The sequence below is a fragment of the Mus musculus genome, chromosome 5 (genome assembly GCF_000001635.26).
Source record: "Mus musculus strain C57BL/6J chromosome 5, GRCm38.p6 C57BL/6J".
NCBI lineage: Eukaryota > Metazoa > Chordata > Mammalia > Rodentia > Muridae > Mus > Mus musculus.
Genome location: NC_000071.6, coordinates 27,638,333 through 27,656,782, shown reverse-complemented (window position 1 = coordinate 27,656,782; position 18,450 = coordinate 27,638,333). Strand labels below are relative to the sequence as shown.

Below are 18,450 nucleotides of genomic sequence, written 5' to 3'. Positions count from 1 at the left end.
CTGAGCTTACTTTTCTTGAACAAACTGAAACCAACCGACCTCCACCATCACACATTCCCAGGAACCACCCGTTCTGTCCTTTGAATGAGAACATGCAGCTAATGGTGGCTAATTTGACTGACAACTTTACTGGATTAAGGACCACCTAAAATACTAGCGCAACTATGGGTCTGTCTTCAAGGTTGTTTCCCAACAGGATTAACTGCTGGAAGACTTGCTGTGGATGGCACCATCTTGCAGCCTGGATTGGCAGACTGAATAAAGAGTGAGAAAGGAGGATGCCCACTGAGTACCAGCATCCACATCTCCACTGCCTCTCTCTGGATACTGTCATGTGCCCAGCTGCTCTGTGCTCCTGCCACCATAACGTTTATCACAGGATTGTATCCATGACGATAGTGCCGTGAGTCAAATACACCCAACGTTCCTTGCTTAAGTTACATTTGTCAGTACTTTGCCATAGCAACGAGCTGAGTAACTGACACACATAGCATGCATCCCTCTCCTGGCTCTGCACTTGTCACAATATCCCCTAGCTTCACCCTTGCTTCCTTCCTGCATCTAATATCTCCTTCACTGTTTTGTCCCTTGCTGTTGTGATCTGTGATGCAATGACACAGGAGTCATTTTAGCATTCCGATTTCCTTTCCTTTGGATACAGACCCAGGAGTGGGGTTGCACTTTTAGCTGTTTGAGGAATCCATGCTATCTTTTGCAGAGACTTTCCTAACGTATGTTCTTGCTAACAGGTGTGGGAGTTCCCCGTCTTCCCACGCTCTCTATAATCTTTTGTCTTTTGATAATATTCTGTCAGCTATGATGTTCTTTCACTTTGTGACTTCCAGCTGCATTTTTTCTGGTGATTCCTGATGAACATTTTCCTCCATGTATCTGCTGATCATTTGTGTCATCTTTCTTAGAGACATGCATATTCAGATTATTTTTTTTTGTTTTAAAATAGAGCCATACATATTTTTTTCTAAAAGTGAGTTATCTCTTTGGTCTGGAGAGATGGCTCAGCAATTAAGAGCAGTGGCTGTTTTTCAGAGACCCAAGTGGGTTCTCAGGACCCACATGGCAACTTCCAACTGCCTGTACATAATCCCAGCTTCCATGGATCCGATACTCTCTACTGTCTTCTGTAAAGACCATGGCACACATATATGTGTAAAATAAGATGTCTTAAGATGTTTGAGCTGTCTTAATTTTTTATACATCTAAGTATTAACCCCATATCTCATATGTATTAGTTACTTTAAAATTTCTGTGATAAAATACCCTCACTAAAAACAACTTAAGAGATAATGGGGTTTGTTCCGATTTGGTTTGACAGTACAGTCCATCATGGTTGGAACAGTTAGGCAGTGGGGGTGTGAACAGCTCATCTCATTGCATCCACAGCCAGAAGCAGAGAGAGAGAGAGAGAGAGAGAGAGAGAGAGAGAGAGAGAGAGAGAGAGAGAAATATGCTGGCACTCAGCGCATTTTCTGGATTAAGAACCATCGGTCCTCAGGGGAGGTGGTGTCTGGGAGGCGGTGCAGCTTGCTGGGAAAGTATGACACTGGGGGCAGACCTTGAAAGCCACAGCCTTATCCCATTCCAGTCTGTTCTCTGCTTTGTGTTTGTGTTTAAAGACATGAGCTCTCAGCTTTCTGTCTTTGCTACATGCCCCTCTCGCTGGCTGTCATGCCCCACCACCCTTATGAATGCTTATCCCCTTGGAAACGATAAACCAATATCATTCAGAGGTTGTTTTTGGTCATTGTGCTTTCTCATAGCAATGAAGAAGTAAATACCACAGAGGCTGCTGCTGATAGGTGGAGTTTCATGGATAGAATCTTTCAGGTCAATAAAAACAAATGCCTGGATTTCTTAGTCACAGTTCTGCTTTCTTACTTTGTTGTGGATAGAACCTGGGGCTTTGTACACACAAAACAAGTGCTCTGCCTCGGAGCAACACCCCGAGCCCTCTCTGCAACGACTCTTTGGATTCAAATCTGTTTTGATTTTTCTTACAGGATTTGAAGATATTTTTATTTCCTCGGGTGGAATAAAAGAGAAGTAAGTTCCTTGAACTTTGTTCTTTCTAACACAAGAGTGTGGAACGAGACAATAGAATCATTAGAACATACCAGTGCTGGGGGGGGGGGGTCACTCTCTGAGTACAGTAATTCAAAAAACTGTATCAAAGGTGGGTTGCCTTGGCTTCTCCCGAGAGCTCTTAGTTTTAAAGTTTATTTAATTTTAAAATTTTAATTAAAAATGATGTGTATTTGTGTAGGGGTTTGTGCACACGAGTGTGAGGCTCTCAGAGGTCCGAGAGAGTGTCTGATCCCCTGAGCTAGAGACACAGGCAGTTTTGACCATTACGTACTGGGGCTGGGATGTGAGCTCCAGTCCTCACCAAGAGCAGTTTGCATCTTAACCATGGAGCCAACTCTTCAGCACCTCCTGATCTCCATGGACTGGCCGACCTCGCTGTTTCAGTGTTGGTGACTGAGCCAAGGGTCTCAGGCATGTTGCTCGCCTAAGAGTTTACCAGTGAGCCATACCTCAAACCCCTAACCTTGTAATCTTCAGCTCCCAGAGCCTGAGTTATGGAATGGAAAACAAAATCTCAGAGATGATTCTGCTGACCAGTTTCTGAGGAAATATCTCTCCAAGGGAGGTCACATGCCTAAGAATAAATGGAGTACCAACCACACTTTAATCTGCTTAGTCATTGTAGGCCTCATCTGGTCAATAGTGGGCTTTTCTGGGCTCACGATTTTCAGGCCACCAAATACATCGTCTGACTGGGAGATGAGATCTATCCCATCATTGTCTTTGGGGGAAAGTGTCATCCAGGGAACTTGACTTCTACAGCAGGGCCCGACAAGCTTCTCGGGATGATGAAGAGGGCTGGGCTTACACTGTCCCAGTCAGAGTAGCACATGCGCTTGGATGATCCCAGGTGGGACTCCCCAAGTGATTCCTTGTATGAAACCATGGTACCCACCCCTGTCAAGGTGAGGAGAGAATGCGAGGCTGGTATGTGGAGTTACCTGTCTGTGGAGCCAGGCTTCGCTTTCATCTTCATGTTTCTGAAATAGAATTGGACTGTTAGAAAGGGCCCTTTGTTTGTGTGCACTGTACATAGAATGATTTAATTTTACCTACGTGGCAGCTGCCCTTGAACACAGTGGCCACCAGGGCTTCTCAGTGTGGCAGTAATCCCTCTTTGTGGCTCACATCCTAGCACAAGTGTCCTCAGGCAGGCACCACTGAGCTGTGTGTCCTGTTAGGCTGCTTCTTCAGAAGGCTCAGATGTTGCACTGTTTGGAACTCTGTGTGTGTGTGTGTGTATGCACGCGAGCACATAAGTGCGTACAATGCTTGCTAGTAGAAATGTGGATCAAAACTGCAGTTTATAATTTCATGAAGCAATTCTGGGAAACAAAGTCAGTTAAAAGAGGCAAGGCACATATGGAAGTTGCTCTCCAGAGCTGTGTATGAAAGTACACAAACCAATCATGCCTGGACACCAAATGGTGTTCTGCTTGGTTGCTGTCACCTGAGATGCCACCAGGCTGGTGCTGCTCCTGACTGTGGGTGGCAGTGGCATGCATGGTGGGCATAGCAGGACAGGCACAGAGAAGGTTTGGACATTCAGCAGTGGTGTCCAGCACTGAGCTCTGCCTGAGTTTTTTTTTTCTCCAGCAAGCCCATCAGAAACACCCAGAATTGCTTCCAGTAATGGTAGGCAAATGTCAGGCCAACTTGAGGTGTCAGAGGCAGGAGCAGGTCATTGCAACCTCCTAGGGAACCTCCTGGTCAGCGTACTGAGAGCTGTTGGGTAGGGCTCACAGCTCTCAGTAAACCTGCATAGGCAAGCCTGGTGTTTTTCTTGCTAGATAAAATAGAAACTTAGGGAAAAAAAAAAGAGTTTCTAGAAGGTCTGTCTAGAGTGTCAATTGGTCTTTTAAATTCAATACAAGGTGACTTTCTTGGGGCTGCGGCTCAGCATTGTAGAAGCTTGGCTTGTAGGGCAGGGGGAGAGTCTGCTGCCCTGGCCAGGAAGAAAGGATGCCCTGGGATGCTCCTGTTCCTAGACACACTGCAGGTCTGCTTGGACCTGCCTACCTGTGCTGGGGTACCTGGCTTTACAGTGTTGCAAGAGAGAAAGGGTCAGGTCCTGGCCAAGTCCCCTCCTCTCTTGAGCAACAGAAAACAGGGAGAGCAGTATTCCCAGGAGAGCAGCCAGTGTGAAGGGAAACAGACCCTTGCCCCTGAGATTAATGGCTACACTTCTGAAGTGCCCCCCCCCCCAACCCCGATCTTGTAGCAATATCTGACTTGTCCACCAGGTGGCACCAAACCAGAGGCTGGACATAATGTCAATGACAGAGCTAAGCTAGGCTTCACATTTCTCCAGCAGGATTTGGATGGCATCTTCTATTTTATGGCCATTCCTTTACCCCCTTCTCTGTCTCAGTACTGTACCTTAGTGCAGACACCCGTGGTGGCATCACAGAGGGTCAGGATTGACACATTCTGGGCCCGGTTCAGCCAGGTCACAGCGACCTTGGTGCTGGTGGCCCATTTCACCATGGTGATGTAATATTCCCTGAGAACACAAACAAGAGTGTGAGCAGGGCCAACAAACACCAGAAGATGGCTACACCCCTTCTGCGTACACCAGTCAGTGTGTGTAGGTGTGGGGTTCTGAAATGGGGTCATTCACATGTGGGGTCAATGTCCTTATGGGTAGTCATATAATGCTCAGCACCTATCCCCCACCAGCTGGGCTCTTAAAACCGAAGGCAGGGTCACTGGGGTTGGCCTGGCAGTCTGGAAGGATGTTACATACTCTGGTTGGGGCTCTACTGACTTCAGTTTCACGTTATAGTCCTACCAAAGCTTACACTTTGGCTGTTTGAGAGAAGGAGGACCTGGCAGAGAGGTGGGCATGTGAGGGCAAGGGAGAAGGAGTCCTGAGTGAGGGACAGTGCAGAGGATCCTCAGAGAACCAAGCTGGAGAGACTTCAAACCTGGGCTAATGAGGGCTCAGTTCTTTTTCTTCATTCTTTAAGGAAGACATAGCCAGGATTGGGGATGATGGCTCTGTTCCCAAGCTTCGGTGAACTCAGTTTGAGGCCACATGCTGGATTTTACCCAAACCTGAAAACACCACCATGCTCAGAGTAGCCTTATGTTACTATTGGGAGCGCAGGGGAGGGGAAGAAAGATCAGAGAGCTGACAGGGGAGCTGTGGAATGCTGACCTCCCAGCAGCTGTACCTGCCTGCACAAGGCCCGCACAAGATCCAGCCAACCAACATCCAGCATGGACCAGGGAGAGGACCCATGGCCTCACAAACTATTAGCACCTGAAGGCTACTGAGGGAGTCACTCTCCTTTGGGGATATAACTGATAATAAGTAGTTCACGCCCTGGTGAATAGCCACATAAGCATGCGTGTCTGTACAGCACTAATCAGACTCAGGGGTTATCAGAAACAAGAAGAAAGGAAGGTATGGAATTAGGGGGTGATGGGAAGTTGGAGGGAGATAGTGGTAGATAGATATAACAAAATATGCTGTATAACTAGGTGGAATTTTCATCAAACTATAGGTCTCTCTTTCCAGTCCTGCCCCTAATCAGTGTCCTTTGAATGGGCAGATGCTTTGCTAGACTGATGCAGTGCTGAAGAATGTAGACAAACTGGGAGGCATTTCAGGGAGAGGACAAAGCAAGATGGGAAGTATAAGCTTTCTGAGAGAGCTGGGGTGGAGCTGGCACAGAAAGGATGGAGCACTCTGGTGTGGCTGCAAGACGCCAAAGGCAGAGAGGCATGTGAGAGTCGTGTGTATGTGATAGCGATGTCACATCTACAAGTAACAGGAAGCTATGGTTCTTGTGAGCAATGCTGCTGCTTCTCCCCTGCTTCTTTTCAGTTTCATGACTTTATCTGACTCTCAGCAGTTTCCATCCATATTGACTGTTCGTTTGCATGTTAGTAACAGGTGCATAAGTTATCGAAGTATAGAGCTTGTTTGGTGAATCCTCATCTCATTAAATATTCTGGACAAATGTGCCTGGATACAGTATGGAATGTTTCTTATTCTTTTGATGCAAACAGCTTTGTTGAACTTGTTATCAACATTATTTGAAGTTTTATCTCCTTCAGGTAAATTTCCAGATTCCTTGACTTTTATTTTATGTGCTTTTCTGGTGCCTGCAGAGGCTAGAAGAGGGCACTAGTTCCCTGGAACTGGAGTTACAAATGGTTGTGAGCCACCATGTGGGTGCTGGGGATGGAACTTGGGTCCTCAGGAAGGGCACCAAGTGCTGTCCCCTACAGAGCCATCTCATCAGCCTTGAGCGCTCCTCCAAGCCCGCTTTGCAGATGCACTTGTGAATGTTGAGAGTGGGTTTTCATGTCACTGCCTCCTCAATGGCAGAGCAGCTCCTGCTTCAGCACCTTCCCTTGCAGGAATTGTTCCACCAGGCCCAAGTTGGAAAGGTTTCTGACAGTCTTTCTATCCTAAAGGTGGATGTCCACTCAGAGTCGCCCACACAGTACTCAGGGCAGTTGCTGTAGAAAGCAGAGTCCTACTTAAAAAATGCAGGCACTCATGGCTAGTCACTGGTTCACAGGTAGGATGGGGGCTGGATGAGCAGGTCTTTAACTCTAGCTCCAGAGGGGAGCAGGCTCTGCCTGTGAGCATGTGGAAGGGGCACTTGCACTTTGGCTAAGGAGATGCCATCAGATCAGAGCAAGGAGGCCTTTGCTGGTGAGCAGTGGATGAATTCTTGATTAGTCCATTGTTTGCCATAAAATATGAATGGGCATTGTCTCTCTCATAGGGGTTAATGTGCCATGCCACATTGTGGTATTCAGGTTCTGGCACAGCTCTGACAGCCTGTGGCAATAAAGGGGGAAGAGGACAAAGTCTACTGATCTTATGACACAGAGAGCTGAGACTTAACTCCAGCATCTTAAAGCAATGATGATGTTCCATGCATCAAGCTGGGACTGAACATACTGTGAGAGGGATATTTTTTTGGAGACAGGATTTCTCTGTATAATCTTGGCTGTCCTGGAACTTGCTTTGTAGACCACACTGCCCTGAACTCACAGACATCCACTTGCCTCTGCCTCCCAAGTGCTGGGGTTAAAGGCGTGTGCCACCGCTGCCTGGCAAGGAATTTGTTTTTAAGGGGATGTGTTGTAGTAGAGGACAGCTTTGAGCACAATGCTGCCTGCAGGGAAGTCCACAGTCCTGTCTGGGTCTTTCTAGAGTTACCATGCAACTATCTATGCAGCTGAGTGCATTGTAGAAAATAGAGACGTAGTGCATTCAGACAGATGGCTATTTAATGCCTCGCAGTAGTTTCTCTCTCACTGAGGACCAAGATTGAAGTATGCTTCTATTTTGTTTTTCTATTAGTGGGGTTGGATATACAGCAGGGCTGGCTGTCAGGGCGTGTGAAGAGCTGGTATATGCTTTGGCAGTTGTGGGCTCTGTATTCAACAGTTAACGATGCAGCAGTAAAAGCATCCATTGAGGAGTGGCAGAGCCAATTTTATGGCAGTCCTCTGTGTATGCTAGTTTAGTGTAGCAAAAGCCTATCTATTTATCACAATGTCTGTCCATTTATCCACCCATCCATCTATCCACCCATCCACCTATCCACCCATCCATCCACCCAAACACCCACCCCACCCTACTCCACACATCCCACCTTATTTTACCCCATCCATCCATCCATCCATCCATCCATCCATCCATCCATCCACCCATCCACCCACCCCACCTACCCATCCACCCATCCACCTAATCCATCCATCATCCATCCATCCACCCACCCATCCACCCATCCCATCCCATCCATCCATCCATCCATCCATCCATCCACCCATCCATCCATCCACCCCATCCATCCACCCACCCATCCATCCACCCCATTCATCCACCCACCCATCCATCCACCCACCCATCCACCCATCCCACCCCATCCATCCATCCATCCATCCATCCATCCATCCACATACCCATCCATCCCACACTCATCTATTCTAATCCCTACAACTATACCTATCTATCTATCTATCTATCTATCTATCTATCTATCTATCTATCTCCATGCATTCATCATCCATCCATCCATCCACCCATCCATCTATCCACATACCCATCCACCCCACACTCATCTATTCTAATCCCTACAACTCTATCTATCTATCTATCTATCTATCTATCTATCTATCTATCTATCTATCTATCTATCTATCTATTTATCTCCATGCATTCATCATCCATCCATCCATCCATCCATCCATCCATCCATCCATCCATCCATCACACATCTAGCCATACAGGCTTCATATTAGTCCACTGTCCATCAATATGTATTAAGCATTTCCTGGGCAAATTACTGGTGTCATATGAGGGCATGCTGGGTGTTTCCTATGTCTCCCTGCAGGTGTCCTTTGCCTACTTCATTTTGCTGTGGGTTGAGGTTGGGAGTTCACCTGTATGGATGATGTGGTGCTTTGAATGAGACGCCTCCACCCCATGCTTATATATTTGAGTGTTTGGTTCTAGTAGGTAGAGTATTTAGATTATTAGGAGGTGTGGCCCTGTTGAAGGAGGTATGTCACAGAGGGTGGGCTTTGAGATTTTTTTTTTGATGTAACTATTACTTTTTAAATTATTTTTTTAATTAGGTATTTTCTTCATTTACATTTCCAATGCTACCCCAAAAGTCCCCCAAACCCTTTCCCCCACTCCCCTCCCCACTCCCACTTCTTGGCCCTGGCATTCCCCTGTAATGAGGCATATAAAGTTTGCAAGACTGTGAGCATCCGCTTCAGTGTTTGCTAGGGGCCAGGATCAATGTAATAAAAATGGCTATCTTGCCAAAAGCAATCTACAGATTCAATGCAATCCCCATCAAAATTCCAACTCAATTCTTCAACGAATTAGAAAGAGCAATCTGCAAATACATCTGGAATAACAAAAAACCTAGGATAGCAAAAACTCTCCTCAAGAATAAAAGAAGCTCTGGTGGAATAACCATGCCTGACTTAAAGCTGTACTACAGAGCAATTGTGATAAAAACTGCATGGTACCGGTATAGCGACAGACAAGTAGACCAATGGAATAGAATTGAAGACCCAGAAATGAACCCACATACCTATGGTCACTTGATCTTTGACAAGGGAGCTAAAACCATACAGTGGAAAAAAAGCATTTTCAAAAAATGGTGCTGGCCTTTGCCCCTTCTTAGAATTGGGAACAAAACACCCATGGAAGGAGTTACAGAGACAAAGTTTGGAGCTGAGACAAAAGGATGGACCATCTAGAGACTGCCATATCCAGGGATCCATCCCATAATCAGCCTCCAAATGCTGACACCATTGCATACACTAGCAAGATTTTGCTGAAAGGACCCTGATATAGTTGTCTCTTGTGAGACTATGCTAGGGCCTAGCAAACACAGAAGTGGATGCTCACAGTCAGCTATTGGATGGATCACAGGGCCCCCAATGGAGGAGCTAGAGAAAGTATCCAAGGAGCTAAAGGGATCTGCAATCCTATAGGTGGAACAACAATATGAACTAACCAGTACCCCGGAGCTCTTGTCTCTAGCTGCATATGTATCAAAAGATGGCCTCGTTGGCCATCACTGGAAAGAGAGGCCCATTGGTCATGCAAACTTTATATGCCCCAGTGCAAGGGAACGCCAGGGCCAAAAAGTGGGAGTGGGTGGGTAGGGGAGTTGGGGGAAGGGTATGGGGGACTTTGGGGATAGCATTGGAAATGTAAATGAGGAAAATACCTAATAAAAATATTAAAAAAGAAAAAAAAATGGTGCTGGCACAACTGGCAGTTATCATGTAGAAGAATGAGAATTGATCCATTCCTATCTCTTGTACTAAGGTCAAATCTAAGTGGATCAAGGAACTCCACATAAAATCAGAGACAGTGAAACTTATAGAGGAGAAAGTGGGGAAAAGCCTCAAAGATATGGGCACAGGGGAAAAATTCCTGAATAGAACAGCAATGGCTTGTGCTGTAAGATCAAGAATGGACAAATGGGACCTCATAAAATTGCAAAGCTTCTTTAAGGCAAAAGACACTGTCAATAAGACAAAAAGACCACCAACAGATTGGGAAAGGATCTTTACCTATCCTAAATCAGATAGGGGACTAATATCCAATATATATAAAGAACTTAAGAAGGTGGACTCCAGAAAATCAAATAACCCCATTAAAAAATGGGGCTCAGAGCTAAACAAAGAATTCTCACCTGAGGAATACCGAATGGCTGAGAAGCACCTGAAAAAATGTTCAACATCCTTAATCATCAGGGAAATGCAAATCAAAACAACCCTGAGATTCCAGCTCACACCAGTCAGAATGGCTAAGATCAAAAATTCAGGTGACAGCAGATGCTAGCAAGGATGTGGAGAAAGAGGAACACTCCTCCATTGTTGGTGGGATTGCAAGCTTGTACAACCACTCTGGAAATCAGTCTGGCGGTTCCTCAGAAAATTGGACATAGTACTACTGGAGGATCCCATAATACCTCTCCTGAGCATATATCCAGAAGATGTTCCAACCGGTAAGAAGGACACATGCTCCACTATGTTCATAGCAGCCTTATTTATAATAGCCAGAAGCTGGAAAGAACCCAGATGCCCCTCAACAGAGGAATGGATACAGAAAATGTGGTGCATTTACACAATGGAGTACTACTCAGGTATTAAAAAGAATGAATTTATGAAATTCCTAGGCAAATGGATGGACCTGGAGGGCATCATCCTGAGTGAGGTAACCCAATCACAAAAGAACTCACATGATATGTACTCACTGATACGTGGATATTAGCCCAGAAACTTAGAATACCCAAGATACAAGATACAATTTGCAAAACACATGAAACTCAAGAAGAACGTAGATGAAAGTGTAGACACTTTGCTCCTTCTTAGAATTGGGAACAAAACACCCAAGGAAGGAGTTACAGAGACAAAGATTGGAGCTGAGATGAAAGGATGGACCATCTAGAGACTGCCATAACCAGGGATTCATCCCATAATCAGCCCCCAAACGCTGACACCATTGGGCTTGGAGATTTTAAGAGCCCGTGCCAAGAGTCACTTTCTTTCTCTGCTGGCAACTTTTGCATCAGATGTGAGCTCTCAGCTGCTGCTCCAGAGCCATGGCTGCTTGCCTGCTGCCATATATCTCACCATGATGATCACAGACTAACTCTCTGAAACTGTAGGCAAGCCTCCAATTAAATGCTAATGTAACTAAGACAGATGGCGTGGGGAGGTTCTGATTGTCCTATAGGGGAAGTGTCAAGAGGTTAAAGGGAAGGGAGAAAGAGGTGATATTTATTTCTCTGTCTCTTTCTTCACAGTCTTCCATCAAACCGAGGTCCCAGCCGATTGGTGGCTTGTTCTATCTGTCTCTCTCTGCCCTTGTGATCCAGTTAGAACACATCCCACCTGTATCCTTAGTACTAGGATGGCAGAGCATCCAATGTTTTAGGTCATAGTCACTATAACTTCCTAGGGTCTACTGGTCCAGATCACGTATTTGTAAACTTTGTAATAATGTGGAGTTAAATTCATTTGAGGGGTGTCTTTTCTCTTCTGGAGCACAGACATGGATAGAAAGAGGGACAAAGATATGTGTGTTTATAGTTGTTCCTTTCAACACAATGCCTCACTAATGAAATTGTTAGCCCTTGAAGGTAGTCTTTAACATATCAAGAGAATTTTGAGCCTTGTGGACTCAGTCTCAAGGACTCAGGTCCTTCTTTCACAGATGAGGGACACAAAGAGTGACTTCTGAGGTATGGGTGGAAGAAGTGATCACTGTGGCTCCCAGAGAGAACATTGTTCATGCTCAGCCTGGCACCAGCTTCACGACACTATCTTGTTGCCAAGGGAACATATAGACTATCTTGGTCATGCTGGGCTGTGTGAATAGCCTATAGACACTTGCTTGGTGTCAAGGCCACTTATATATACCTTATATACCTTTTACATCTTCCCTTTGTGAGGATGGTAGGGGAAGGTCTGGTATCCGGCTTTCCTCTCCTCTTTCCATTTCCTCCACTCTGGCTGTGACCCCAGATCTTATGCTCAGACATCTTGATACCACCCTGTCTATTTCTATTCTGGACACTGGGAAGTCACTCACTCTGACCTCTTGGGGTCCTTCCACTGAATCCATACCTTCCACATCTGATCTTAAGTTAGGGTTTTCCTGTGGCTGACTCAGTGTTCACAGTGCCTGCTCACTACCTCTGTGCCAATCTCTATCAAGACACTCTGTATAAGATCCTGCTTATCACAGCCCAAGCATGCATGGAAAAGCAGAGTTTGCCTACTTTAGTGACTGAGTACTTGCAAACCTTTTCAGAGCCTATAATCCATTTCCCTTCCTTGCTCACCCAACTCTTTTATGATGCTGTGACCTCTGCAGGCTCTTGTCTCATAGAGGAAATCTTTCTTGTTTCTGATATCATTTGCTCACTAACTCCCAAGTATGACTCTGAAGTATTTTCTCTATACAAGAGTCTTTTTTCCCACTTAAAATTTATTTTATGTGTATGGGTGTTTTGCCTGCATGCATGTCTGTGCACCGTGTGCATGCAGTGCCCATGAAGGCCAGAAGAGAGCACCCGATCCTCTGGGATTGGAATTAAGGATGGCTATGAGTTGTCATGTGGGTGCTGGGAATTGAACCTGGGTCCTCTGGAAGAGAAGCAAGTTTTCTTAATCATAGAGTCAACTCTGACTCCCTGAATTGCTTTTATATAAGATGGTCAGATACTGTTGGTTTTCCCTGGTCTGAAGACTCTAGTGTCTCTTTGCACCGAGGCAGTAGATCTCTCAGCCTATGCAGACTTTATCCCTCAGATTACAAGCTCCTTCTGAAGCTCTGGATTCCCAGGATTCCTCTTCTACCAGGCACAGGGGACCCCAGAGGAAGACACTGATATGCTGGGTAGCTCCCTGGCAGGACTTGTTATAGCAAGAACAGAGAATTCATGGGAATGGAAGAGTCAGCAGGACCCTTGATCCTCAAAAGACAAAGCTCCCGAACCACTTTCCTGGAGACCCAGGAAGAGATTTGCTCACAGCAAGTCCTTGAACAAACCTGCTGGTGGCACCAAACAGAGTATCAGGCTTACAGTAAGCCCTTTGCATATATCTCCTAACTGTGAGAATCTGAGAAGGCAATGAAGAGGAGGGAACTTCTGCTTCCAATGGAAGCTGAGGGCCAGAGAGGAGCCCAGGTGGCAATGGACTCTGGCTTTAGAGACCCAGGCCTGGTCCTGTAAAGGACCAGGAGTCCCGTTAGCAGTCACCCATCCTCTTCTTACTTTTGGTCTCTGTGAGTTATGGGAGGAAGTGTGAGGGATGTGAGGAATCGTTAGAAGCCCTAGAAACATCAGGACCCTTGAGATGGGAAGATGGTAGGGAGACCTAAACAAAACACTGACCTGTTGGCAGTCAGCAGGTATACATTCACTCTCCCACACCTCAATGCACACAGGTACATGTGAAAACACACTGCAGGGCAGAGTCTGTCAAGTCCCGCTCTCTTACAGATGTCCTGAAACCAGTGTCCCTGTTAGCTAGCTGTGGCTCATAGGAGAAGACTAGCTGTCACTTGAGCCCTTTGCATTTACCATCAACAGACTCACCAGCCTTATGACATGGTCTGGAGAAACTTGGTCAGAACGCTGCTGACATACTCAGATGTCAATGTTGCTTTGTGCTGATGGCTACTCTATTTTCAGGCTTGCCAAAGAGCCTATCATTTACTACTGTCTACTGACAACATCCTCAGAATGCTCCAGGAGCCCCTGCCACCTGAGTTACAGCACTGAACATCAGATCTTCCCTGTTTCTACCCCTGGAAATGAATCTAATCAGACTTCTGAGAATCCAATTTCCAACTCTTATGAGCTAGGCATTTTAACTACTGAAGGAGTCTAATGTAGTCATTGGTAGTGAATCTGCCATCCTTTGCAGTGAATCTATGGGACAAAAGTTTCTCACTCCACTGCCTGGAATGACTGTCACTTCCATCACCCAGAAGAGCTTCCCAACCTGAGTAGCCAGGACCCACTACAGTGTGGCACTGTGTTTAAACCAGAAAGGAGAAGGGCTGAGTTTCACATGTGTGTTGTCATAGGCTGTGCCATGGGTGCTGCACATAGAAGAGGAGTTGGTGGTAGAGAAGACTTGACAGTCTCAGAGACCCAGGAAACAGATTTCTCACTACTCCCTCTGTACAGTCTGGGTGTACAGTAAGTTGGCTGGTTGCTACATACACACTCATGGGCATTCACAATCTCTACATGGCTATGGGGAAAAACAGGGAGAGAATAGGCATCTATATTTACACTTGTAACTACAGTACATCCTTGTCTCTGTAAGTAGCCTTATTTCTATCTACATTCAGATCCAAATGTATACCTATGTTTAAAAATTATAATTTAAACCATATTCATTTATTTATTTTTATGTGTATGGAGTTCTTGTATGAATTATTTACATCACAGGGCCATTCTCCGTTCTCCTTTACACATTTCCCAAAATGCCTCTGATGTTGGCAGGCTCCTGATGTATTTATGAGGTGCTCCTAACACTTCCACTGGATCTTCTCTCTTCACTTGGCTCCTGCCCCATCTCTTCACAGCCCACAACAGGAGGCTGCCACAGCTTTGGGAATGTGCATTCCCATGGAGGCTCTTCATTGCCCTAGTGCCTAATACAGTTCATGGCACATAGAACAATTGGGGGCTTGGGAGCCATGTGGAAGGATTTACAGGGCCAGTGTAATACAGCAACAAGGAAGTCAGACTGGGGAGAGGCAAAGAACAGACATGTGTCAGGGAAACCAATACAGTGTTTGTTGTCTTTCGTTGCCCTATGTGCCTGCTGACTGTAGGCTTGCCTGCAGACTGTAGGTCTTCCTGCTGACTGTAGGCCTGCCTGCTGACTTAGGCCTGCACTTCCAAGATTCTTGGCTACTTCTTCCTACATTTTCAAGGGCATTAAAATTTCTTAAAATTGTATGTGTGTGTGTGTGTGTGTGCATGTGTGGAGGTCAGAAGACAATGTTTGCAAGTTGGTTGTGAATAAAACTTGGGTCCAAGTTTTCAGCCAAGGCTTGGCTGCAAGTGTCTTTATCCACAAGCCCATCTAACTCTTCCTTGATGCATTTGAAAAAGTTCCCTTTATACCCTACATGAGTCAAGGGTCTCATTTCACTTTCTAAATTTGAAGTATTATTTTTTTACTTTTTATTTTTGTGTCTCTGTATATGTATGCCACATGTGTAGGGCTGCCTATGGAGACCAGAAGAAGGTGACAAGAGTCCACTGGGACTGGAGTCACAGGCAGTTGTAAGCTGCCCAACAGACATGCTTGGAACCAAATTCCTCATCCTCTGGGAGAGCATCAAGCACTCTTAACCACTGAGCCACCTCTCCAGCCCCCTTATTTCACTTTCCTGAATGGAGGCTGTTGCCAATGTTTAATGATTAAATGTTAGTCTCCATTTTCAGATAGGACAAATGAAGAAATCTATCCTCTAGCAAAAACTCTTCTCAAGGATAAAAGAACCTCTGGTGGAATCACCATGCCTGACCTAAAGCTATACTACAGAGCAATTGTGATAAAAACTGCATGGTACTGGTATAGCGACAGACAAGTAGACCAATGGAACAGAAGTGAAGACCCAGAGATGAACCCACACACCTATGGTCACTTGATCTTTGACAAGGGAGCTAAAACTATCCAGTGGAAAAAAGACAGCATTTTCAACAAATGGTGCTGGCACAACTGGTGGTTATCATGTAGAAGAATGAGAATTGATCCATTCCTATCTCCTTGTACTAAGGTCAAATCTAAGTGGATTAAGGAACTCCACATAAAACCAGAGACACTGAAACTTATAGAGGAGAAAGTAGGTAAAAGCCTCGAAGATATGGGTACAGGGGAAAAATTCTTGAATAGAACAGCAATGGTTTGTGCTGTAAGATCAAGAATGGACAAATGGGACCTCATAAAGTTGCAAAGCTTCTGCAAGGCAAAAGACACTGTCAATAAGACAAAAAGACCACCAACAGATTGGGTAAGGATCTTTACCTATCCTAAATCAGATAGGGGACTAATATCCAATATATATAAAGAACTTAAGAAGGTGGACTCCAGAAAATCAAATAACCCCATTAAAAATGGGGCTCAGAGCTGAACAAAGAATTCTCACCTGAGGAATACCGAATGGCAGAGAAGCACCTGAAAAAATGTTCAACATCCTTAATCATCAGGGAAATGCAAATCAAAACAACCCTGAGATTCCAGCTCACACCAGTCAGAATGGCTAAGATCAAAAATTCAGGTGACAGCAGATGCTAGCAAGGATGTGGAGAAAGAGGAACACTCCTCCATTGTTGGTGGGATTGCAAGCTTGTACAACCACTCTGGAAATCAGTCTGGCGGTTCCTCAGAAAATTGGACATAGTACTACTGGAGGATCCCACAATACCTCTCCTGGGCATATATCCAGAAGATGTTCCAACCGGTAAGAAGGACACATGCTCCACTATGTTCATAGCAGCCTTATTTATAATAGCCAGAAGCTGGAAAGAACCCAGATGCCCCTCAACAGAGGAATGGATACAGAAAATGTGGTGCATTTACACAATGGAGTACTACTCAGCTATTAAAAAGAATGAATTTATGAAATTCCTAGGCAAATGGATGGACCTGGAGGGCATCATCCTGAGTGAGGTAACCCAATCACAAAGGAACTCACACAATATGTACTCACTGATAAGTGGATATTAGCCCAGAAACTTAGGATACCCAAGATATAAGATACAATTTGCTAAATGCATGAAACTCAAGAAGAACGAAGACCAAAGTGTGGACACTTTGCCCCTTCTTAGAATTGGGAACAAAACACCCATGGAAGGAGTTACAGAGAAAAAGTTTGGAGCTGTGACGAAAGGATGGACCATGTAGAGACTGCCATATCCGGGGATCCATCCCATAATCAGCCTCCAAACGCTGACACCATTGCATACACTAGCAAGATTTTGCTGAAAGGACCCAGATATAGCTGTCTCTTGTGAGACTATGCCAGGGCCTAGCAAACACAGAAGTGGATGCTCACAGTCAGCTATTGGATGAATTACAGGGCCCCCCAATGGAGGAGCTAGAGAAAGTATCCAAGGAGCTAAAGGGATCTGCAACCCTATAGGTGGAACAACATTATGAACTAACCAGTGCCCCGGAGTTCTTGACTCTAGCTGCATATGTATCAAAAGATGGCCTAGTCGGCCATCACTGGAGAGGCCCATTGGACTTGCAAACTTTATATGCCCCAGTACAGGGGAACGCCAAAGGTGGGAGTTGGTGGGTGGGTAGGGGAGTATGGGGGAGGGTATAAGGGACTTTTGGGATAGCATTGGAAATGTAAATGAGGAAAATACCTAATAAAAAATATTAAAAAAATAAAATAAAACAAACAAACAAACAAAAAAAGAGAGAAATCTGTCCTCAAAATTCTACAGAAATAGTAACTTTGGTTCTAATATTTAAATTACTTTACTCATTCAGCAAATGTATCCCGAATGGAAATAACACACCATTTCCTGCTACAGAATGGTAGTATAGACTTATAAATGGTGTGTGTGTGTGTGTGTGTGTGTGTGTGTGTGTGTGTGTGTGTGCATGCATCCCTGCCTCATCCATTCCACATTGCAGGTGGGTCAGAAACTGTAACAAGTCAATAAAGAAAAGCCAGTGTCTCTCCTGGTTCTAAAGGGGAGAGCAAGTAACCCTAAGCTCTCAGAAAGCGCTTTCTTGGGATAAGGGGTGATAGTGAGGGATGTGGGGACATGCTGGAATGATCAGTCAAGTGGAAGGTTTGAGTGATGAGTGCTTCAGCTGTTATAGAAGCTGTTCTTTCCCTCAGTGAGGAGGGAACCACAGAGGCTCTAAGCAGGGGCCTTATGACACGCTGTGGCTTAAATATCACTGTAGCTACTGTTTGGAGACTCAGGGGAAGGTAGGAGAATAACAGACTATGGGGACGATGCTGGTGGGCAAGGGAAAGGATGGGTAGGAAGGAACACATTCTTGCTGCAGTCAAGGACATCACCCAGATGTTCAAGGTGAAGGTGGAGTAGCCTAGGCTGGAATGGGGAAGCTTTGAGGCCTGAGTGCAGGAAGGGGATCAAGCATTCCAGCTTGGTAAAGACTGCTCAGTTTCTGAGGCCAGTTGGAAATGTTAGGTGACTTCATCCAGCTCTCCTGCACAGGTGAATGAGTTCCTGCAGAATTATAGTGAGTATCCCTTCCTGTATTGACTGCTTTTGACTGACTGGGCAGCTTTTAACCATGCTGCTACAGAGGGCTCTT

At 45.3% G+C, this 18,450-nt stretch overlaps 1 protein-coding gene across 4 annotated transcripts in view; it reads right to left on the bottom strand.

Moving 5' to 3' along the window:
* Positions 1–18,450, bottom strand: part of Dpp6 (dipeptidylpeptidase 6) — a 910,144-nt gene that overhangs the window by 70,718 nt on the left and 820,976 nt on the right. For all 4 annotated transcript variants that reach the window (NM_010075.2, NM_001198886.1, NM_207282.3 and 1 more), the window contains exons 11-12: positions 4,483–4,606; positions 3,045–3,083 (exon numbers count right to left, since the gene is read on the bottom strand). In NM_010075.2, the coding sequence (NP_034205.1) occupies positions 3,045–3,083; positions 4,483–4,606 (163 nt within the window). The remainder of the gene's footprint in view (positions 1–3,044; positions 3,084–4,482; positions 4,607–18,450) is intronic.